At 45.0% G+C, this 25,477-nt stretch overlaps 1 protein-coding gene across 2 annotated transcripts in view; it reads left to right on the top strand.

Moving 5' to 3' along the window:
• The window catches only part of LOC119374136 (26S proteasome regulatory subunit 10B), a 398,774-nt gene extending 379,296 nt beyond the window's left edge, over positions 1-19,478 (top strand). For both annotated transcript variants that reach the window (XM_037644199.2, XM_049420451.1), the window contains exons 8-13: positions 494-617; positions 4,049-4,110; positions 8,018-8,138; positions 9,131-9,211; positions 11,134-11,205; positions 19,276-19,478. In XM_037644199.2, the coding sequence (XP_037500127.1) occupies positions 494-617; positions 4,049-4,110; positions 8,018-8,138; positions 9,131-9,211; positions 11,134-11,205; positions 19,276-19,394 (579 nt within the window). In that variant the 3' untranslated portion in view covers positions 19,395-19,478. The remainder of the gene's footprint in view (positions 1-493; positions 618-4,048; positions 4,111-8,017; positions 8,139-9,130; positions 9,212-11,133; positions 11,206-19,275) is intronic.
• The last annotated feature ends 5,999 nt before the right edge of the window (positions 19,479-25,477 follow it).

Here is a 25,477-nt window from a genome sequence, read left to right on the forward strand (position 1 = left end):
GGCAGAGAATTTGCGTAAGGGCTCCATCCAATAGCACTTGCTCATTTTGGTGAAGTCAAGCACTTCTCAAATGTTTCATATAGTAGACTTTCCTATACAGACACACGTTTGTGCCGCCGGTTTTAGGTCGGAAACATTAACATCCTGGTAAATTTTGTCAGAAGCTCTGACATTGCTGCTCAGCCAAACGTAATGTTTTAGGTTGTAAAGACGAACCTTTAACTCTTTGTATGTGCAGTATTTACCTTAGCCGAGAAAAGGTGCCTATGGTTCGAGCGGAAACCAGCTGGCACGACTGTCTTTCACAGGTCAAGGGCAAGGGCACCGCGATCCTGTTGGCCGGGCTGACATATTTTTTTAGGTTGTAACCGAGTGTAGTTTATTACGCTCATGACATGAATCAATAATCAAGCAGCCGGCTAGCCCATCTGACAGCGTTTGTTTAGCATGCGTAGTTGCCTTCACGTGGCCCGTCTTTCTTTTTCTTTCCTAGGTGGTTTCTAGTGCCATCGTCGACAAGTACATCGGGGAGAGTGCCCGACTCATCCGCGAGATGTTCAACTACGCCCGCGACCATCAACCCTGTGTCATCTTCATGGACGAGATCGATGCCATCGGTCAGTGAATGTCGGGTTATAATTGTAGCACAATAGCGTTAAATAGCCTGTGTCACAGTAAATGTTGTGTCAGCAGCGTTGTGAGCAAAAAATCTCACTGGAGGCAAACAACAAAAAGTCAGGGTCCAAGCCAGGATCAGACCCAACCTGGCTCACAGATACCATTAGCAGCAGGGGCGATCCATTGCTGCCACTTACCACCAGGCTGTGTATTCTGTGCTCTAATCAATGGCTCTGTTGTTAGCACACGTTTCCAGATACCGTATATGTCGGCAAGTCATAAGCCTGATAACGGTGCCACCTTCCACTCTTAAAGGGGCCCTGCGACACTTTCACGACTGCCTTATTTAGCACCGCAAGTGTGTGTAGTAATGAATGCCGAGATGAACGCAAAAAGAATTACAGTGGAACCCCGATTATACGACTTTGAGGGGACCACACAAAACCGTCGTATAATCCGGGCATCGTATAATCGAAAAACTAAAAATATTGACGGTGGCAGTCATCTTTGCCCAAAAAAGGGGAACAGACCGCCTCCATAGCTCATGACAAGACCATGAGGTTCTCCAATGATGGTAGATTAAATTATTTTTTAAAAATGGCAGCTAATGGCAGCATTACTTAGTTAAATGACGTGTGAGCGAGTCATTATTTAACTTTAAGATATCGAATTTAACGCACAGCTTTTTCCCGACAAATCGAGTCTGAAAAGGGCCTGCACGTGAAAACGAAACCGAAACCGCATCGGCAACAGCCTCCCGTCAGAATAGTCGGACACAGTGTCATCGCAGTCACATAATGGCGATGGAGCACGAGTTTGCGTAGGTTGCTTTCGTGCGTGACTGAGCTGTGCGCATCATATTTGTTCCCTTAATTGTGAAGTGCAACTGGTGATTCCCCGCTGTTATTATGAACGTCCACGTCAAGCGAAAGTTATTTTGCACTGTAAATATAGCTGCGTCGCGTCCTTTTGCATGCTCGAGGCCTGTGACTGCGAGTGCCGCAAACAAAGGCAGATCAGCTGTATGTCGACCAGGAAAACTTTCCACGGACCGAAAACGTGAAAATATCCGGATCTCAAAGATGAGCTTTACGGCCAGTTGGAGCTTCTCCGTGTACTAGAGAGAGCTTGTCTAGGTAACGACCCTGGATACGCATGTGATCTAGGCGTATCCTGAAGCGATCTTAAGCCAGGGAAACTGGATCACAGAAGCGCATGAACTACCTGGGGAATAAATTTTACAGTCTAAGAAGGCATACTGTCTCACTCTACTTTTCTAACCGACAACCTAGGGGAACTTAAGTTCTTATTTTACACTCGGGAATATTTTTGTCGGCGTGCGATTCGAATAAAGGTGGTGTTTTCTCTCGGACAGAATCTAAAAGTCGTCGTAAGATGCGGGATTGGCGTAAAATTGCGTCGTATAACCAAGGTTTTAAATACATTATTTCTATGGGGGTTTCGCCGGGACCAAACCGATTCGTCGTAAAATGCGGGTCGTCGCAAAACCGGTGGACGGATAATCGAGGTTCCACTGTATACGAATTGGTGCACGAAAAGTGAAGTTATTAGTCCTCAAAGTTCAAAACACAAGCAGACGACGATGAGAAACGTTCCCTTTTGCATTTCACTCTCCCGCTGACGTCAAAGGCCGGTTCCAATCACCGCGTGCGTCTTATAAAGACATACCGAAAATGTCACCTCATGGTGGCCTTCACGCAAGTACTTTGCTACCCCTCTTTTTGAGGACGTTGTTACCATGCTTACGACAAACCACGTGCATCAGCTAGTAGACGCTCCCGTGATTTGTTGTGTAGTGCACAAAATGAGTCTGGAAGACCTAACAGACCTCGAGCGCGAGCTCTTGCGATGCAGCGATTCCTTGCATGTCATGCACGCCATTGCAAATTGAAAGTGCGTCGCTGAGCCCCGCGCAACGCGAGGATGGCTCCATGGGCCCAGACGAAACGCTAACGCCCGATGACGCGGAAGGCGTCGGCCGGTAAGCGTTTAGAAATTTTTTTTTTTTTCGTTGACAGCATCGGGCTGAACTGAGCGTTGCGTGTTTCGCAGGTGCCGGTGTGGCCAGTGTCGCTCGATGCTGCAAAAGGCAAAACGTGCAAGAGTATCTTTTGATTACTATTCCACAGTGCACCTAGCGTCATGTTCGTTGTTTTGAAGATTATATCAGTTAGAAACAGGAATCATTTGTTTCTGAGAAAGCATAAAAAGGGGTTTTGTTCCTCTTAGGCCTCCGTAATATGGCCTAGCTACCACCATACGAATATTGCACGTCACGGTCTCGTCAAGCCAATAAAAACGAACGGTCTTTGTCGTCACTGTCACATGACATCACATCGCTTCCTGTAACAGAAATAGCCGATGTGTGTCGCCATAGTCCGAAATCAAGGTAGTTTATCCCGTGAATTAAAATTATAACCGCTTCGATTTCGGCGTTGCCACTTGTGCAACAATATTGGTGGTGGATTCCACAGTACCAGAAGAACCACCGAAAAAGATGTGCTCAAATTGTGTTGCAGGGCCCCTTTTAAGGTGAAGGTTTAGCATCCTCCAAGATTTTTTCCGCTATCACACTGGCATCATCTCTGGAAAAGTTGAATCTCTGACATTGATTTTCTCTTGTAATGGTCAATTTCTGAATGCAAATAATAAAAATGGAAGTTTAAAAGAACTACTTTACCAATCTGAAATAATACTATTTCTCTCTTCCATGCCTTAAAGCTGCCAGGAAAAATGCAATTTTGTAGCTTTGCATGTCAAGCCGCAGTATGATTAAGAAGGCACGTGGAGGGCTCGGAATTGATTTTGACCACCAGGGATTGTTTGATGTGCACCTCATTGAATCGAAGTATACATGGCCGTGGTTTCATTTCACCAACATTGAAATGCAGCCATCGTGGCTGGGAATCGAGCCTGCGACCTCATGCTCAGAACAGTATCGCCACTGTTGCTAAGCTACTGTGGCCACTAATGCTGTAGTTGGTGTTGCAATAGTGGAGCGAGAGTGCTTAGAATGAGTGTAGCTCTTATTGTAAAAAAGAAAAAAGTAGGGACGTTTCAGCTTCTCTTGTTCACCATCTGTACAGAATGCTTGGGCGGTCACTGAGCACGTGCCGGTTCATGATGATGATAATTTTCGACCTACAACACATGGCAAACGTCGACCACAACAGCCCTGCTGTATAATAAAAGGGAAAAAAAAATAGGGGCCAATATTAGCTTTCTTCCAGTCTGCATATCATAAAATTTCACTGTTGGGCAGCTAGGGACGCAACAACTTCCCGAGTATGTCGCAAGTTGTGTACTCACTCTACAGACTCGATCTGAAGGCTCGTGTATGATAGCAGTGCTGCCTATTTAAACAACGAGGAAGGCTTTGCTGACCGTCCGATCTTGTTGTCTTCTCCAGGTGGCCGTAGGTTCTCGGAAGGAACGTCCGCTGACCGAGAGATCCAGAGGACCCTCATGGAGGTGAGGTCTATTCCCCTGTCCCGAACTTACCTACTCTTTCTTTTTGCCCTTGCTGGCGGGATTAGCTATTGGCAACGTGCTTTATGACATGTCTGATGTTTCTACACTAACGCGCATTCGTGAATAAATGCCATGGGGGCCATCATGGCATTGTTTCCTACAGCCCCACCAACCTGACGCCACATCTGCGTTTTGTGCTTCGACGATTTGTGCAATGCTTCCTTGGTTTAGAACCCTTTGCGACACGCATTACAATCGACCGTCTACAAATGCACGAAATTTACACAATTTGATGCCAAGCTTCTGGAGACCAAATTTAAAGGGATACTGACACGAAAATTCTCATGTGTCATTTTCTGGCATCAAATGATCATCTCGAGGCCAAGCCCTCGAGAGCCTAGAAAATGTACTGCTAAGCGTAAGTGCACCCTGAAAAAGTAATTACAGTATATTTTTAAAAGCTCGTCTCAATCCCTACTGTACCCTGACATCACAACACGGCATGAGCTTCTCGTCACATGCTCGCCCAAGATATTGTGACATTTCCACGGCTGTTCCGCACTGTGCCTTCATTGGTGACGCACAAGCAGTCATTTTGGCAGTTTGGGTACCCGACGTCATCACAACTAGCCATACTGGTGTGCAAAGTCACCAGAATTGACACTATAGCCTGACGTCAAGCTAGTGCCGATGTTGGTAGGTGCGACACGGGATAATGGACTTTAATATCAAAATAAAATTGCTTATCAGCATTTGTTGAGCATCACACTTGCTCAGAGCCGCCTCTGCATACAGGAGATTTTTATGGCAGAGTAAACTCGCATTCGGAAAATGGTGTCAGTACCCCTTTAAAACAAGTGTGTTATAATACCGTATTTACTCGAATCTAACGCACACCTTTTTTTCGGCAAAACGAGTCGGAAAATCGCATGCACGTTAGAATCGCGTACCGGAAAAGAAAAAAACTTTGTTATCGTATTGCCATCGGCATTTCAGAATGGCCGCCTCCTACGCGCCTCGGCCATTTCTGTCATTGTTTCAGTTCATACGTATGCTGAGGAGTTTGTCATCCCGTTCTGCATTCGCATCGGCGGCATGGAAGTGCCCACTCTAAATACTCGACGAGTGCACCACGATGTCGCATTTAAAAGAAAAGTTATTACATGTGCAGAGGCGGACGGAAATCGGGCCGCATCATGGTCGTTCGGAGTTGCCGAAATGTGCGTGTGAGACTGGCGCAAACAGAAGCAGAAGATTTTTCACAGCAAAGCTTCACGAAAAAGTTTCAGTGGACAAAAGCAGGGCCGGTTTGCCTAAATCGAAGAGCGTTGACAGCGACAAGGAGTTGTCCGACAGCGACGAAGACTGATCCATTACGCGACTCGTATCGCCGCCGTAGTGGTGACAGTTTCAGCGGCAAGGCCCGCCGTTTGACTTTGTGTTTTCTTTTTTTTTTTTTTTTTTTGAAACTTTAGCTTCTTAACCCTTTAATGCCTGAATTATGAAAGCGCCGAAGAAAAAAATTTGTTTTTCATTTTTCAGCTTTAAATAGCGCCCTTAACTTAAATCAGCAGTTGTATTATCCAAAATGCAACGTTAATGCATTCTTTTAGGTATGTCGCGAATTCGCGACAACCGGCACTTAAGCCAATAGTAGCTCAATATGTTCAATGCAACGCAAGTACGGCATCGCCGCATCAATGAAGCGGATCTCTTCAGGGCGACGTAACTTGGCGTCGTCATTTTTGGAAAATGCAAGTTTGACGTTATTTCCTCCTACCAATCACGTGACATCGTGTCGGCCACCCTGTGTGCCGTAGACTCCGCCGCCCGGTATAGCCGACTTCTTGGAAGCCGACAGAATGACACGAAGGTGACGGCACCGAGAAACAGATCTAGCTCACCACGAGACAGAGCCAATCCTTTGTTCGGATTTTTCTGCGTCGCAAACAGATTGCTCTGCTGAACGATGTGTTCCGTGAAGGTGTCATAAAAATTCCTTGAAATATTCAATAGGAGCTCGACAGTGTCACATTGAGGATGAGCTGTTTTCTAGTGTGGCACTTCCCCCTGTTCTTGACAGTCTTTTTTTTTCACCTCACTGCATGTTTTGGAGAGGCACTAGCTTGGCTGGTCTACCATATCTTCGTCTTCATCCTCACTGCTCGATGAAGACACTCGTGCTTGTGCATGAGGATCGACATCGTCGTCTTTGCTGTCATTGAGACAGCTGTCGTCACTTTTATCTTCAGGTGGCAAGCGCCTGCGAAGCCTTTTTTCCCCATAAAATGAGCGGAAGTCCATCATGAACTTGTCATACCAGCAGTCATCACTGACTGACTCAAATGCCGGATGTCGCGAATTCGCGACATACCACAGAAGCGAGGATTGCGCTGGAAATAACGTACTTCAAAACAACGTGACATGTCGTGTGCAACCTCTTGTAGGCGTGCACATCGCAAAAATTTTATAGGAGATGGAACTTACGTTCTCGCGCAGAAAACAAAGAAGAAGTGAGAGCTGTTGCACGTGCCTCGCGCTCTCCGGCAACTGATACACAACACTGGGTTCCAGCTTGCAATACCTTACATGCAATGGCGCTAGATGTCTCGTGCTGAAAGCTACGTTCGCCGCAAATACGTGACAGCCGCCGGTGAAGGCATCAACGCGTTTCGTCTGTTAATTAATCGGCGTTTTTCGGTATGTCGCGAATTCGCGACAACCGGCAGTAAAGGGTTAAAACCCAAATACTTGTTCTTCTGAATGCGCGAAGGTGAAGTCATACGGACTTCTTTTGTTCATTTCTCTCACGAAAAATGGGTGCGCGTTAGAATCGATGTTGTACTTTTTTTTTTTGGTCGCGGAAAACGGGTGCGCGTTACAATCGAGGGCGCGGTAGAATTGAGTAAATACAGTAAGTTATAGTAGTGTAGTTTATGGCAATTAATTATAATTACAATACAAATAAGTATCTAGTTATTGTACAGTCAGCTATGCAATATTTCTTCATTAACCAAATTAAACAACCCACTCAAATTACATGCGATAGTTATCTTCTAGCAGCAAGCATTCCTAAAAGGTAAAAAAAGGTATTTTTAAATTCGTGCCAAGATGTCTCACGTCCAGCGTCTTGCTAAACATGGTACCCCTTCACCAAAGCAATCATGGGCAGCAAAATATTTTAACCAGCTGTGCTCTAATGCTTAATTTATCATTAGCTCAGTGTTTGTGGTCTCTTGCTTACAAATAGTGCACAGAAAGAGCAAAAGTAAGTCTCTAAAGGAGGACGCCGCTTCGCAAAGGGATAACGTGGCCAATGCACTATCAGATTTCATTATTACACTTAAAGGGACACTGAAGTGAAACACTGAGTCGGTTTAGATTGATCAATTGTACTCTGAGAATACTAATGATGGTAATTGCACCATCGTATGTTTATTAACAGAGGAAGAAAATCAAGGTCAGAGTTTCATTTGTAAATTTCGCGCCAAAATTTCTGCACGTGACGTCACAGATTTCAAAGTGTATTTTTCATATTTTGGCGACATTGGCCCAACAATATTTTCTAAAACATGGTAGGTTAAGTCTCTGGCCCCTCTCGGAGGACAATCTACTTCTTTTTTATCGATTAGGAACTACGTGGGTCCTAGCAAGACGCTTCAGAATCTATGACATCACGGTGATTGGTGCAGGAACCGCAAGGTGGCGTCGCCACCCGCATTTTCTCGATTACCGAGCGTCTTCTCGCTCCAGGCGTGGTGGTTTCGGTATTGTGGAAGAGCAATTTACTGACACGAGAAAAAAAAATCGTTTGTCGCTTTAGTGTCCCTTTACACATTCCAAGTTACTTCACCTGTGACAAACACCCAACTGCTTTCTTTGCTTTTTCTATTTCTCCCGGATGCAGCTTCTGAACCAGATGGACGGCTTTGACTCCCTGGGACAGGTCAAGATCATCATGGCCACAAACAGGCCCGACACCCTGGACCCTGCACTCCTGCGCCCTGGTCGCCTTGACCGCAAGATTGGCGAGTGGCATTCTTCTTTATTTTCTTCTTTTAAAGACTTCTTGTTTCAATCTGGTTTGTTGTTGTCCGCAGCTACTGCATTAGTACCCATGGCCACAAGTTGCGATATTTACTCAAAAATAGGTCGAGCACGATTATAGGTCGACCCCCATGTATTGTGCTCTGTGAGAAACTTAAAATTCGAATATGGGTGCACCCACATCTTTTGTGAAACAAAGAAATTGTAACGTGACACACCTTTGTTTACAATAAGCACTCGCATAACCTATTACAGCGCACTCTCGGTAAACGGAAATCTCTTAAACCGTAAGTGCCGCTTAAGTGGAACAACTTTACTAATATGAATGGTTTCGTACTTGTATTCTGAACCCCTTTTCATTTCTCATGGAATACATTTTCCTGGTCCCTTCAGGTGCTGTTTAACTAGAGTCTACTGAACTTGTCGGTTTTTCACGAGCAGAACGATGGCTTTGAAGATCTGTCTTTTCTCAACTTTTGGGGACAACAGAATCACGTACAGCCGCCAACCGCTTATTCAAACTCGGCAGGAACCGCCGAAAAGTTCGAATAATCGGGAGTCTGAAAAAAAAAGAATTCACCAGAACAAAGCACCTTTATTGGCCCAGCGGCCGGAAAAAACTTGTCAATGCGCATCTGTACACATGCATGCGTAAGCGCTCATGTGTAACTTTCGAGCAACTTCAGATTGAGGTCGGCTGCCTTCCACCTGGCGAATAATCGCTGCTTTCTTCTGCCATCGTCAGGGCCTTGTAGTTGCCACATTTCTTTAGTTCTAACTGCGCAAAAAAAAGATACATGTCTTCGAGTAGCATCACCCCTTAAGTTGTATCAGACTGTAGTAATAAAAAGAAGGCTGCACAATAGACAGTTTCAGTTGGATGGCAGTGCATAATAAATGAGCCATTAGTACCCAGTGGTAGCGGTGAAAACACAAGAAAGCTTTTCATGCGAATTTTCTTTCACCCTTTCAGAAATCCCACTGCCCAATGAACAAGCCCGGCTTGACATTGTCAAGATCCATGCCACGCCCATCACAAAGCACGGCGAAGTCGGTAAGGGACCAGTCGTTCTCATTCTTGATATAAAAGCACTCGCAATGGCCTCTGCAACCCGCAGAGTAGCCTGAATGCGATTAGCCTTTGCAAGCAAAGCTGGCTTTGAGTAAACGGAAATCTGTTTAACGGAATTGCTGCTTAAATGGAACAACTGCCTCTAATATAGTTGGTCTCGTACTTGAATTCCGCATGCCTGTTCCTCTTTCAGTTAACGGAACTCCCGTTCAGTGGAGCGCATTTTCCTGGTCCCTTCAGTTTCTATTTAATGAGTACTGCATTGCCTCACAAGGGTCATTGGCGTTGTAGATGTACCCGCAAAAAAAATAGGGGGGGGGGGGTGCGAATAGTGAAATTTCATCTCGAATCGAATAGTGGATAAAAATATCAAATATTGAATTGTATATCAAATACAGAAGATTCTATTGCAAATTGAAAACAAGAAACAAAGAAATGAAACCTACTCATGTCCGCGAGCACGTAACGCGGTGAATGAATGCTACCAAAAGGTTACAAATTGTCATATGTGCAGGCATGTTGATTGAAGAGCCGCCATTCCAATCAGCAGCGGCACTCCTAACGGCTAACAAAGGGTGATACAATAGCTAGCTTTTTTACCCTATGGTCACGCAATATGGCTCATCTGACAACGGTAACATTGTGCTTCATCATCATGAGTGAACCGGGCCCAAAAATCCTTGGGCGCTCGTTCACAGCAGCATTTTAACGCAGCACCGGAACGATGGGAGTTCCTGAACGACTGGTGCGGTGTGGCAGTGGCAACTGTACAGTGGGAACAAATTTTCACATGTGAAGCCAATCACCGAGGGTTTCACGGGCTAAAGTCGGGACGTTTTACGGCGCTTGCGAAATACGCGACTGAACTATGCAAAAAGCTTGTGCCTTCATTTTCAAAGTGAAGTCGTGAAGGGCTTGAAAGTTTTCTCATGTGTTTTGTTTTACGTGCGGAAATGTCATAATCTCCTTTAAAATAAACATGCACTCGCTTTTGAACCAGGATATCAGTGAAAGTTATAACGAAACACCGACTCTAAGGACATTAGCGTTAGTTTTAGCCACCCCACCATAACCATGTTCCACCACTGGCTTTTGTCGCGTTTTAGACATTCGTCCTGTCGAATTATTCGAAACTTCTAATACTCACTATCTGAAAGTCGAATCGAATTATTCGGTTCGAATTCGAAACTCGAATATTCGCACACCTTTAAAAAAAGAAAGAAAAACCCCGACACCCACGAGTGTACTACTGAAATGTGGGTGTACACAAATGAGGCCCTTGAAAGTGCGCTGGTCACATGCGTATTTGTATGGGCCGTTTTCTAATAACTGATGCTCTCTAAATTGTGGGCTTGTTATCGATGAGCCATTTCTGATATGGCAGTGTGATCATTTATTGAGGTCACTTGCCATTTCACGTTGCCACATTTCATTGTTGTCTGGATACGAACGCATAACCTTCGTTGTTGCCCGTAGCAACTGAAGCGTTGCACTGCTAGGCATGTGGGTGGAGGTGGGATTCCTGGCATGGAGGAAGGAAACGGGAGGGAGCATTGCACAATGCGATAGAAAGAATGAAAGCAGTACGTCAGGCACGCACATGCCAAGCTATGCCTTGCCCCCATTTTCCCGATCGGGCAAGGGTTCCTGAATTTTTTGCTACTGTAGCATTAATTACCAGCTACCCGATGTGGTGGCTTCACAGCTGTGGCATTGCACTGGTGAGCACGAGGGCGTGGGTTCGTTTCTTGCTTCTTCTCAATATTGACGCTTCAGCCAATTGTACCCTGGTGACTGAACTTGAGTGTAACTCCAGTCTCATGAACTTGTATAATGCAAGTGTCATTTTCTGTACATACTAAATAAAGATGCAACGTTCAGTGTGCATTCTTGGCTCTGTGCAGACTGGGAGGCCGTGGTGAAGCTTTCGGACGGATTCAACGGTGCAGATCTTCGCAACGTGTGCACTGAAGCTGGTAGGTGGCCTTGTCGTTTTTGTACACTGCGCTGAAAATTGCTTGCTCTACATGAACATTCTAAATGGTCCGTAAAAAGATGTGAAAAAGTGGAACCTCTCTGGTGTATTCTTCGCCTTCAGATGGAAAACAAAGAATTCTGGTGAATCTTGACTTAAAAAACATACTTTTCGGTCTTTTGTAAACAGCCAAAATCTAATTTTGAAACTTGGTTATAGTTAATTGTGTCTCCACACCACATCTGGTTGATCTTTCCGTCTGGGCTTCTTCGATGCCTGCACTGTGTGTTGTGACACCAACAGGTTGCTGTGCCTTATGCCACTATCGGAGTTCTCCCAGAAATTCTTTAGGGGTGGTCATTTTGCGTGGGGCTGGGGATATTAATTTCAGGAATTTCAAGTTATCAATCTTCCCATTTTCGACACACATCCACATTTCATGTCTGGTGATGAAGTTCTGGCATCTATGATGCACATACAATACGAAAGCAAGGGTGCTCATGTTCTAGCGCTGGCACTGGAGTTGGTGACCTTTAAAACAATCGGACCATGTATTCAGGCTCCTTTTTGCGTAACTGTGTGGCAGGAGGTTCAGCTTGCTGGTGTTGCATGGACACAGTTTCTATTAATTCGTCAGGCATGTGTTTCAATGGGGTCAATCGGAGCGGTGGTTGGTGAAGTGGCCCACCGTGGGGCAAACCGTGGTCACCATGGTGAAAGCTGTGGATTGGTCAAACGTTGGGGTACAATAACAGTTATTCGACAACAGAAGAGACTTGAAATTGCCTGTCATGCACCACTGAACCTTTTATGAATATTACATTTAGTCAGCATTGCATGGAGCATGATTAGGGTGGAGTGTGGAGGAGTCTGGGGCACTGACACAACCCATAGCTATCACTGCACTGCGTGCAATTGGTGAGAGTACACGGGATGGGAAGAGCGCAAGTGTGGGGGGTATCAAATGCAAAAGGTGCAGTGTGGCACATCGATCATCAAACGCCATTGGCTCTGCTATTAACGTGCTATTTGACAAAAGCTTTGCAATCACACGTTTGTTGCAGACTGGTACTCAGCCGCTGCTACAAAGCAAAAATTGTAGAGCTCAGAGTCAGGGTTGCCAGGTCGAAAAGACAAAAAATTGCCAAAAAGTTGGAAAAGCTAGCCAAAATGTAGCCAAATTGAGCTAAGTGCAGTAAAATTAGCTAAAAGTAGCCACGCATGTGTGAGAACCACATCCACATTTTTTTTAATGACTAAATGCAAGAGCCTTTCAGCAAAAATGTAGATATGTGCTGCATGAACAATTCGAAATCATTATTACAGAGATTCCAGCACAAATTGTTGACTTCAGCAATCATTTCATGCAGTGCTGGGCAGTATCGAAGATACATGTGTCTTATAGATACTATCTTAGATACACTTTGGGTATCTTGTATCTGTATCTCGATACGTCTCGAAAGACAAGTATCTGTATCTGTATTTCCGATACATTCGATAATGTATCGTGTATTTTAAGGGGAGACACTGGTCTGAAAACTGCTCGTCTCAATTTTTAGTATTTCTGGCTGAAATTTACACACAATATGTATTTTCGACTGCTGAAAACAAATATGCAATTACTTTTTGTCTATTGTGCACGGATTGTAAGATATTGACTGTTCCATACACTTGCATTCTGCCCAGACTTTTGACAGCTTTCTCACAAAATACCTTTATGAATTTGATATCACTGCATCCTTAAAGACCAGAGAGTGCAACATAACCATAATTTAATTTTTAGCTGTATTCATTCAAAAGTTATGGCCTTAACAAGTACACTAATGAGAAATCAGAAACTGTTGCTTAATTTTACTGCTAATTAAATCACAGTTATTAATAAAAAATGTTGTAATTTCTTGGTTTTTTTGCACTAATCAATGCATAAGCTTTCAAATACCGCAAAAATTATCAAAATCTGACCGCTACATCAAAAGATATTGTGGGCAACAGCCTATAATGTGATGAAAAATGTGGTTTTGAGAAAATGAGAAAAGAAGTTTAGAAACATGGTGGGCACTTATTTTGAACTGGAAAAGGCCTGAATTGGTGTTCTTAGGATAGTAGAAGCCACCAGGAACATAGTCATCATTATTCTTCTTAGTATGGTTTCTTTTCACTCTGGTCTTGCTGGTGATATGTTGCATTCTTGCAGCTGCCGATATCACTTCCTCCCGAATGCATGAGCAATTTTGAACTTCTAACGACTGCCTGCTATTGCACTGTCATCAGTTAGGCATCTCCGCAAAATGGCGGACAATGTGACGATGCACCACTGTCTAGCTGAAGCATCCTCAAGCATCCAAGATGGAAGGAATAACTTACCCCGTGTGATAGAAATGCACCAATGCTGTGCGAGCACTTTTTTTTTTTTAAGCGCAATGGCTTCGCCTCTGCTAGATGAAAAGCGTTCTTGTGCTAGGAACAGCTAATAGAAAAGTGTGTGTTTCAAATGAGACCAAAATGGCTGTGCTACTTAATGTGGTTCCTGCACGGTGTGCTATTGAATGGGACTTTTTGAGGTGCTTTGGTGAGCAAAAATGGTCATGAAACTGACTTCAAGACCAAATAACTCGACAAGTATCCATTACATGTCTGTAATATTTTGGAAATGACTTTTTTAGACCTTCTAGATTATCAAAAAAATATTTCAGAAAATTGCTTTTTCTCAAAATTTTCCCGCCTCCCAGACCAGTGTCTCCCCTTAAGATACAAGATACTTCTATCGCAACACAATCGTGCGAAACAATAATCGCTGGCCAAGCTCCGCTTCTCAAGCTGGTACTGGTGCCACTAACCCATCTGAATTCGTCTAAGGGCAGTGGCGTTATTTTATTTTTACACCAGAGTAATCCAGTGAGGCTAGAAGATCAGGAAGACAAGCACGCGGACGTCTACACCCAGCCCACGTACCTTTTGTTTTCTCGATTTCTTGTTTCTTTTTAGTTGCGCCAATGCCGCGACACTTGCTCTTAGCCACTGTCCTGCGCTGCGTACTCCACTGCGTGCGGCGTCTGTCGCCCAAATTCCGATGTTGTTACAGTGTCGTTATTGAAGATTCTCTTGCGTCTTGCTCCGTAACGAAATGTGATGCGCGCAAGAATGGGGTTGCTTTGCGTCGCGTGGATTTTACATAGCGATTTGAAGGATCTCGTGGATGTAAGTTTGACCTTCATGCAATGAATTAGCTTATATGCAAATAAGATTCTAACAACTTTAGCACCACTTCCTGATGCTAGATCTAATAGAGCAAGCGTTTGCCTAACAGAAAATGTATTGGCTTACTGTATTTTTCACTTCCATCTACATTTATTCAAAGAATTTATGAAACGATAATTTGATTATTAGCACAAGTGCTTTCTTAGCTGTCATTTTGCATCACATACATTACCTAGGTCTCTGCACTGTTTTTCCGGTCTGGTCACTGCAGTATGTCGTTTGTAACGCACTCCCAAAATAAGATTACTGCTTTATTCTTCTGTCTTCTTTATTTCTACTACTGTTTACACATTTAACGTTGTCAAGGCGATTTTGAAAACAAATATATTATTATGTGGGCGTGCCTTGAGTATACAGTACAGAATATTCTGCCTACCGCTTAAGAAAATAGCGAAACTGGGTTTGCATTATAATAATGGAAATCATTAGGAGCCACCTTAAAGCTGTTAGGAAGGGGATTTGAGAAACGTTGTTTTACTGAATGCTCCGTTTTACTCATGAGCGTCCCAACGAGCCATTTCAGGCAATTTTCCATAGGCACTGAATTTTCTATTGTCTCAACAGGTAAGTTGACGATACTTCATGCTCGTAGCTATTAAGGGCGCCGTCTGTATCGTGTTCCTGTACTCATTCAACGTGAATGTTTGATACACAACCACATCTCTGTTTTACTTTGTTTGTTTTCCTGTTTTAGGCCGTCTTAAATATTTTTCGTATTACTAATCACCACGTAATGGGAGTTATAAGCGACAATAGCGCGAATAGCGGCGGTATCCTGCGATGCTTTGTGCAACATACAATATGTCTGAGACATTTCTGTGTTGCACATGTTCTCTCGTTGAATAAAAATTGCTAAAAGATTGCACGTTAGTGAGTGTATCAACAAAGAATTCCTTACGCCAGCAGCTAAGTAGAAGATATACCGTATATACTCGTGTAAGGGCCGCACTTTTTTTTCGAAATTTTTGCTTGGTGCGGCCCTTACACGAATCAGGCCGATGACAGCTCACCAAAGGTCTGTACTGTTTCCGCGACAGTAGCAGAGTGTAAGAGAGTCGCAAATAACATTCCAGGAATGTTTTTATTACGATTCCATTTCGCTATCGCTGTCCTCGTTCTCGGAAGAGCTCGCCTCGGCGTCGGCGTCCTCCCAGAGACATTCATCCTCAGCGCCGCTCATGCAGTTTGAAATTCCAGTCACCTTGAAGCTTTTCGCGACTGTTTCAAATGACACGGCACGCCACGCACTCAAAATCCATGCACACACTTGTTGTAGCGATGCCCACCCCCGACTTGCCTTGAATTGTGCCTGGGGTATTTCCATGTGGCGAGCGATGGCCAGGGCTTTCACGCGGATCATGTCAGTTGAGACGGCGTAGCCGTCCCTTCGAGTGTCGATGACATATTTGACAAGTTCGCCTTCGAGTTCCGGGTACTTGCACTTCTTTCCGCGAAATGCCTTTTGGCTCCTGTTGGTAGCGGCGAGGGCATCTTTCCGTTTCATCCAGTAACGCACGTGCTTCTCATCGTCCAGCTTCTCGCTTGCCGTGCTCCTCGGCATATTCAATCACTTGCAGTTTAAAGGCTGCAGTGAAAGATCTCAAGTGCCGGCCCATCGTCCCTCACCTGCGATGGCTCAAGCAGGGCCACTACTACAGACAAAGTGACACCGACAACACCGATCTGAAGAAACACTGCCAAGCTACCCACACGATGCCAACGATGCGCCACACAAAGCAATAATGGCGCCATCGAGGTCGGCGGAAGCGGAAAAGCTGGCAGCGCCATCTAGCTGCAATTTAACTAACTACACTTTTCTGGCGGGACTTTTTGAATTTTTTTTTCAAAATTCCCCCTCCAAAGTAGGGGTGCGGCCCTTACACGAGGGCGGCCCCTACACGAGTATATACGGTAAATTCATTGCAGTTTTACGTCATTTGCATATACACCAGGGGACTCAAAGCTTATAGCCGGCGGGCCGCAGTTGCGAAATTTAGCTCCAAGGGTCGCGACAGTGAAGATGGTTGGGTCGGAGAGAGTTTGAATAAAATGACGTTGGGGGCATTTGAAAGGAAGCCTTTCCCATATCTCATAAATAGGTCATTTCTGATGGGGATATGGAGTCAGGATTCGAGAAACATCGATACCGATGTACACAATGAGTGAAATCTGGACACGGATTGAAATATAGAGTTTTTGTTCCACGGTTATGTTTCAGCACATGGTGACGACATGTTCCTCACGAAAGAAATGCTTGAGACCAGTCATGTCTGTGTAGCTCACGAACATACTTAGTTAGAAAATAAAAGCAAATAGAACGGAGACTGTCATGTGTGCCGGCCAGGCCGCTAGTGAAGGGTATCAAATCCCGTATACACCGTGCGCTCCCCCCCCCCCCCCCCCCCCCCCCCCCCCCCCAAAAAAAGTCCCTACCGGCGTTGTTGCTGCTGTACACCGGTCTCCGGATATACGGTATTCTGCAAACTGTCCTTTACGGACAAGGTAAAAGCCCACACCGGTATTTGCGCCGACGTGCGAAGGCTTCTTATTGACGTTATTGTGATTATGTGGCAACCCGCTAGCTGGTCAGCAAGCTGAGCAGCGACTCCCATCAATTGCAAAAATGACAAGCAAGAACTGCAGTCAGCAAAATGTATGAAGAGTTGTCCTGTGAAGAAGCTAAAACAAGCCCCAATAAGTTGTTTTGGAAGAAAACTAATGTACTTTGAGCAAGAAGGGCAAAACTTTTGAGATACTAACAGACATTGCATTCAAGTGAAACAAAATAGGTCACAGTTAAAAAATATTCAAGCAGACATTTTCGTGTATTGGCGTTTGCTGCTACATTATATGGATCTATAATAACAAATTTGAGAATGTATTGAAGTATCTTAAGATACAATTGCCAAGTATCGTATCGGATACAATTATTGCGGCAGTATCTTGTATCTGTATCTGCAATACTTCTTGCCTGAGTATCTTGTATCGTATCGCGATACAATTTCAAAGTATCTTTGCCCAGCCCTGATTTCATGCATAATGACGTAGTTAGCGTTCACGCTCTTTAAAAAATTACTCTCTCCACGTGTCTTGAAATGACTAGAAGTTGTAACAATAAAAATGAGTCTACGGCATGGTGAGTGCGCTTACTGCATTGAAACATAAATTGAAGCCACTTTCGCAAAAGTTTCTTCCGTAATGACGAATCCACAGTCGCCATCCGTACTTAAGCCTAAAAAATGATACAAGCAGTTCGTCGGATACTCTAGAAGCAGGCCCGTAGCCAGGGGGGGGGGATACCACCATGTGTCATTTATGATACATGGTGGTACAACACCATGTATCATAAATATTTATGATACATGGTGTTTTACCAAAAATAAACAATGAAAATAGGTGGTTTTCTCAAATACTGAAGCCTTTCAGCAAGTGGGCCCCCCTCGAAAAAAATTCCTGGCTACGGGCCTGCCTAGAAGAATAGTTTGTTGGGCGAGTTGGTACGACAGTCTGAAGAAAAAACTAAAGAAAAAAAAACGGATACAAGAGGCAAAGGTGGCGACACAAGCACTCACTAACAGCTGTTGTTAGTGAACGCTTGTGTTGCCGCCCTTGCCTCTTGTTTGCTGGTTTTTCAGTGCTCACTTGAAACGTCAGATATCCAATTTTTAATGTCGATGAGAACAAAGCGCCCTGGATGCGGAGCGCTTTCGATTCCTGTTCATTTGCAATTGTGTTTTAAAGCCGCGTTCAGCAGTCAGTATTTGCAAAATGAGGCTCCATGCAACAGTTCTTGCTGAGCCCCAACCAGGCATCGAAAAGCTTTTTTGTGTGTGCGAGGACTGTTCGACTGGCAGGTTATAAACGTGTAGTTTTTTATATTTATGTCATGATCGACCATCAACCCTTACACGTGCTTAGGCTACTGCGCCATCCTTTTCATTCAAAGTGAAAAATTCAATTTTCGGAGCTGGAAGCACGCTTTGACTGCCATGTTTTGGCACCATATACTCAAACACCAGTGGCTGTGTCATCTCCAGGTATTGGTAATTTTTCTCGAATCGAAGAGACAAGAAAGTAGCCAAAAAGGAGCCAAGTAACCAAGACCGCCACAGGTCTAAAAAAGTAGCCAAATTGGCGCAATGTAGCCAAACCTGGCAACCCTGCTCAGAGTGGTAAAGGGCCCTAGAAATTTAGAGACTCCGTGAGAAATTGACCCTGGGCATATAGCATGGTGAGCGAGTACCTTTTCTTGGTGTTGCACCTAAGAGTTATAGAAGGGACGCATAATGGGCACCCCTTTAGTGCCTCAATGCGAGTCGTCATGGTGATCATTTTTATGAGGTGTGCCGTGACGCGCTGATGGCCCTATAATAATGGCATAACATGATTTTGGATATGAGTTGCATGACGGGACTCCATCAAAACTGGTTATGTGCATTCATTGCACATGAACGTTCATTCTACACATAATTCAGTTGTCTCGGAAACAACTAAAAAGAGCTTTAGCTTTACTGCTGTCGTTGCTGTCAACAACGTTGATGTGCATGCATGGTTCATGTTCTTAAAGTTCAAAGCTCCGCGAACATGTGCAGTGCACTTCACTGCAAAGGCAACGAAGTTGAATGAATGCTCCATCATTCACTTCTAGAATCAAGTGCTTGTGCTATGCAAATGTGGACTTTCGCAGAATTTTGACAATTGTTGTACCAATGGCCATCCAGTTATCTTAAAATAAAAAGCCACGTGAGCTGTGAACAATGCCAGTTCATGTAATTCCTAGAGTTTGTAACCTGTTTTGTTTCTCTCTTGCCAGGCATGTTTGCTATCCGTGCCGACCGGGAGTTTGTCATCGAGGAAGACTTCATGAAAGCAGTGCGCAAAGTGGCCGACAACAAGAAGCTAGAATCCAAGCTAGACTACAAGCCAGTGTAAACATATGCTCTGCCTGGCTACGCTGTACACTAGGTCGAGTGTTTGGTGTTTCAATTAAAGTACTTTTTTTTCTAACCCTCAAAATGTTTGTGCTTTGTATTTGTCATGGATATTGGGTATGGGCCCTAATTTTAGTTGAATGTTTAAAGGGGTCATGAAGCACCCCTTGGGCTGATTGAAAAAACACATCCTGCGGAAAGCTGACACGGCTATGAACTGCTCTGCCAAATATTACAGTCGTGCGCGCCGCGTAATGGCCACAAGCGGAGCGCGAAGTTGCCGTTTCCCCAGGCACCCTCTTTTCAAACAGAGGCCGGTTCTCACTCTCGTCGGTGGGCGGGGCGTCTGTCCGCTGTACGTCGCAAAGACATAGCATGCTTATTGGCCGATAGCCGACGTAAATCGAGAGCGGCGTTCGGATCAGATGCGCTTCTTGCCGCGGAATGCCGCCACTTGCCGGCGCCGCACTCGCGCAAGCGAATCACAGCGGGAGAGCGATCGCGTTTCATGACGCGCGCTGGCGTAACTTCTTTCCCCCATGCCATCCCTCCCTGTCTAGCTTCCAGTGCGCTCGTCGGCACGAGAAAAGAGAGAAAGCGCTGGGAGCGTGCGCCAAACCCCCGTAACTCCGCTGATTCTTGACGGATTCGAGAAATTTTTGCGGCAATCGATTCGGGAGGCAGTACACTCCGATACTGAGGCCATTAGATCATTACTTGGAAAAGTGGTTCATGACCCCTTTAAGCTGTACTGCTAAATAACACCTGTGAAAAAGTGGCAGCCTATTCACAAATCAGAATTGGGTGTTGAATGTAAAACATGAGGTCAGGTCGAAAGCTGGAGCATCCAGTGGCACATATCCAGCTGGTCAAGGACATTTTACATCAAATACAATAATTTTAATAAAGTAGTCAATTACTGTGCACTTTTCCAAGTGCTCAAGAGACTACTCGGAGCCAGTGCATGTACAACATTCTGCAAAAATATCTGGTCTTTCATGCCATCACCTTACAGTAAACCCTCGTTACAATAGTGAAAGGGAAGGCCGGGAATAACCATCATGCAAAGATCTGAAACAAAGATACAGTTGTGTTCATAGTGTTCTGGTTACGGCATAGGTCGGCAAAAAATGTGCAGCCCACTCAGACTCGCTCTTAAAATATATTTTGCCCTTGGGGCTCACCCGCACTCAGACTTGCCAAAATTTTCCTCGACCGGACTCCCTTGAACTCGCTAAAATATTACTCACTCGGACCGACTCAGACTCATGGCTCAATCTGAGCCTGAGTAGGTTGACTCATGAGTTCGTTAGCATATAATTATCTATTTCAATCATGATGTCAACGCACTTTAAGACCGATGTCTCGCACAATTGGTCCTCTATAATGTGCATTTTGATCTTCTTCCTTCAAATACGAGTTATCAGAGGTTTCAATCCAGTAAGGACATTTTTATCGAAAGATGTGACTCGCACAAGATAATTTTATCGAGAAATTCCTGTGAAAAAGTTTGTGGGGGGTAGTTCATCTCCCCCCACCCGTAACTCGCGCCTCTGATCAATAAATATTGAGCTGCCGTATGAACGCTAGTGCATCGAAGTATGTGCGAGTAGACGTGAGCCTACATAAGGCTGACAGTAATGCTGAAATAGAGTAGCTGTCACCATAGGTCAGCAAAAAAATGTGAAACTCACTCAGACTCACTCAAGAAATATATTTTGCTCTTGGGGCCTACAAGGACTCAGACTCGCCAAAATTTTCCTCAACTGGACTCACTCAGACTCGTGGCTCGATCTGAGTCAGAGTGAGTTGACTCATGAGTGAGTTTGCCAACCTATGGGTTACAGTTAGGCTTGTGTGAATAGTAAATTTTAGGTTCGAAGCAAATAGTGATTTTGGTGGAATTATTTCGAATCGAATTCGAATAATATAAATCACATATTATAAAGAAAAAGGAGCATATTTGTCATGACCCAACCAACCTGCACAATGCTTTTTTTTAATTGTAACAAGGCATGCGCAAATGTCATTCTTTTTGGTTCAGAGGAAAAGGAAGCAACTTCGAATAGTAGCAGGATTTGACTTTCGGTAGAACACATGTGATAGCCTGTAAAATATGTTACGTTTTAAAATACATAGAGCATATATGTTACGTTTTAAAATACATAGAGCATATAAGCCGGTATAACAAGCTTTTGAAAAAAATCGTGTATCTATGTGAGGGTAAGTGCTCATTGAACATTGAAGTGGGGCTTCGCGGTCGTGCAAATTTTTCCTGTAAATGTGTATTCACGGTATAGCACCCCTCTACTGCAGTGAAACCACCTTTACAGGGGGGTTACAGGCGGACTAATATACACCTATTCGTTCATTTCGAATACTTCGAAATTTCCAATAATTTAAATTCGAATCGAAGCGAATTAGAATACTGTATTATTCGTTCGAATATTCGAAGTGCTCGAATATTCGCACAAGCCTAGTTACGGTGTTATTAATACTTAGTTATTTGCTACAGGACTTAAAAATGGTGAGTCAACGCATAAAAAGCACAGTAGTGTAAGCTGCTGCGGTGCACTATGGCAAAAGTGCAAGTGAGACTAATTAAATCGACTGCCATTAAGTGCCAGTTATACCATCTTCAGGGTATATGTCCACAAAAATGTGTGTTTTAAGATCCGTCGCAATACAATATCCATTCCAGTCAAACAAATAAATGATGAACAAACATTCTGTGGCCACATCATTTGCCATGAGCGAAATTCCCGCACATTAATCCGAAGGCCAGGGAGAGGCATGCAGTCACGCATGTTAGATGGCCAGAAATGTGCATTCACTGCATAAACATGTTTGTGCCACGGTAGTCAGTGTCAACTCGCAATTTCGCTCCAGAAGCCGTCAGACTGGCCATACACGGTCACAGTCGTAACGCGTTCGTTACTTTTAGATGCGAAGCATCTTATGGCGGAATTCAAACCGGTGGTGGTGGTGGTGTGCAGCGTGACCACCCTTTTACTGCGCATGCGCGAACCCTCTCCACACACCTCTCCCACTTTCCCCCTCTCCCGCTTTCTCCCTCTCCACTTCCCCTCTGAAACGCGGGCTCAACACGCCGAAATGATGCTTCGCATCGCCTCATGGTCCCCTTTAGCGGAGATGGTGTGATTTTTTCTCTGTCTCTTTGGTACAGTATGCCGTTGCAGCTTGACATCGTATATGATCGAGCGGTAGATGCCCGAAAGTGGCAACGCAGCGACACTGCGTGATGCAATGTTACTATATGGTGCACCCGTGTGCACCACTGACTGTAAACTGATGTCGGGACGACCAGAGTCGAGGGCGTTCTGAGAGAAAATCCCAGGATATTCTTTGACAGGATATTCTTATTAGGCCATGCCTCCCAAGGTCACCAAGCGCGTCGCAATGACCTTGAGCCACCGGAGCGCAATTGTGACAGGCCTGACGTCACGCCACGTGATCCGCTGCGGGTAAGTGTCGCAGTTACGCTCGGTCGAAGCCTCACCGCTGCGGTACCACGTGACTGTAGGCGAAGGTAATTCCACCAATAGATGCGATCGCGTGCTCCTCATCGTGCCTTTACGCTATTCCCAGCGGCCATCATGACGTCACCAGGTTATGTCACGAGCAACACGCTGTCAAGTAGACGACCAAGTCTGTTTGCTGCTAGCAGGTGCGCACACTCAGCTCCTTCTCGATTCTCGCACGGCGAGGAGAAGCAGAGGTGGACGGACAAGATGAGCGTAGCGAAGGAAGAGCGAAACAAGCAAGGGCAGTGTTTCGATTATCAAGCGCGTCTAGCACCGCCAGCGTTAGCTATAGGCTTATAACGCCAAAAGTAAATTTTATTTATAGGTGGTCCTCTTCGCCGGCGCTTGGTCACAGTCTCGCCATGGATGACGCGTGGGCTGCTGGGCCGTCTGCAGTGCATGCGTTTCAACGCTATAGCGACCAGGGTGAATCCAATCAACGGCCAGTAGAAACACAGAGACACAGTATCACACCTGCAATGAAGCCTAAAGCCCTAACTACACGTGCGCGTTACAACGTGCCAGCGTGTGGCGTGTAGACTCGGCGTGCGGCTACACGAAGCTGCGTGCCCTCTCTCTCCACAGAGAGGGGGCCGCGCATAGGGAAAGAGCACGCCTCTGCCGAGATAGCGCGCGCTATCTCCGCAGAGGCGTGCTGTGCTCTCAAAGCGAAGAGACTGTGCGAAAACCGCATCTCTCCCTGGGACGGCCGTATTCACCAGCGTTTTGTAGAGTTACGCGAGATCGGATACAAAAGCGTTTATTGCTGCATGCCATCCTTACTTCGTATAACATTACAATTAGTTGCTATCGCATTCATTGCTTCGACCTTGCGATTAAACTGTAATTTTCTTTCTATCTTTTCTCTGTTTATTTCTATTTATTTCTCTCTCTCTCTCTGTGTAAATATTTCTTTCTCGTTCTCTATCTCTCACTTCCTCTTTTTTTCTATATATTTTTCTTTGATTCTTGTTTTTCTTCCTTTCCTTTCTCTATATGCATATGCTTTACTCTCCTCTTCCCTTTAACACCCCCTTGCTATGCTCTACTGTACAAGGCTATGTTATGCTCTGCTAGCGTTCCCGGATAACCGACTCACCTTCGGATGGTGGGTATGCGGGTTCGAATCCCGCCTAGTCCAGAAATGTTTTCGCCAAGAATTTCTCTTTCTTGCTATTTCTTCCTCTGTGCCGATTCTCTCACCCATCAGAGTTACTGCGTCCCACGCCGGACAACTTCGCGCATGTGTTGTGGAAGCGAAGCCGAAGATGAGGAAGACGAAGATAGCGCATGCCAGTTCATTTTCTGTCGACGCGAAACGGCACAATGAAAAGCTTAACAGCTTCGCTGCAAAAGAAGATGGCTATTGCCTTCAAGTCTTTTGAGGTGAATGTATAAGGGACCGTGCGACTTTGTTGCCGAGGGCGCTGTAGAATGGCATGGCAGGCTGTTGACATTGTGGACGCAGGCAACACAGCCTGTGCAATGCTGACGATGACTGTGCAGGCCTACAGATGTCTTTAGTAAAGTAAGCACAGAAGGCTCACAATAACAAGGGAACCGACTTTCGCTTGCTGCGGTGGGAATATTTACGAACAATCGGTCATCTCACAGTGCAAATTGGTAGAAGATGAGACAGGCAAGCACATCTGTTGAGGTACCGCTTTTTGGAGGGGAACAGCGATATAGACAAACAAGAAATTAAGAAAAGATAACAGCACTGACTATAGCAACTCACATTCTTTTAGTAGTATTTCAGAGTACCCATTTTTGTACATGTCCCGACAAATATGGGCATGGCTTTCAGAGGAGCAGGAGAGAAACATTATTTTACAAGTGGACTAAGACGGTCATTCCAAGGTGGATGGCATACGACCACGATGCCGTGGCCCTTCGGTGCTTCTCACACCCAATCACCAGTGGAAACAGGTCAGTAGGTCTCTCCACTGCTCCTGTGTAGAGGGTTTGAGGTTGAGGTGTAATGTTGTATCCTGTGCCTATAGTGTACTATACCTGTGCCCATTTCCACACTACATAGACAGCGCACGGAACATGGCATTCATTGCAGGCGCAAGCGCAGGACGTCGAATATACATGACACGAGACCGTGTCTCTCGTGGAAACTTGCTCACTCGCAGCTTTCTCCGCACTGTGGCTGATAGGAAAACAAGTCATACGAATTAATGTGAACCAAGTGGAATGTCTGTCGCTGACGCTGTTTTGTTCCACCCCCCAACCCCCCCCCCCCCCCCCCCCCCGCATACAAGGAATACCGTTGCAGTTCATTTTTTCACGTGTATGTCTGAGATTTAAAAAAAATTGCGGGCAGTTTGCACTAAGTCGCGCAAAGCTTGGCACAGCGAAGCGCGGATCCGTTGCCGCTCGTACTCCCCGTCGACCGACACGTCTAGCCATAGGCATACGCAGGAAGGGGGGGGGGTGGCAATGTCAGCCCCATTTACCTTAAATGCCTCCCGAAGGAGACATTACATGAGGGGTGGGTTACCAATTTTTCACATGATTCACACATTATACTTTC

The sequence above is a fragment of the Rhipicephalus sanguineus genome, chromosome 11 (assembly GCF_013339695.2).
Source record: "Rhipicephalus sanguineus isolate Rsan-2018 chromosome 11, BIME_Rsan_1.4, whole genome shotgun sequence".
Classification (NCBI taxonomy): Eukaryota; Metazoa; Arthropoda; class Arachnida; order Ixodida; family Ixodidae; genus Rhipicephalus; species Rhipicephalus sanguineus.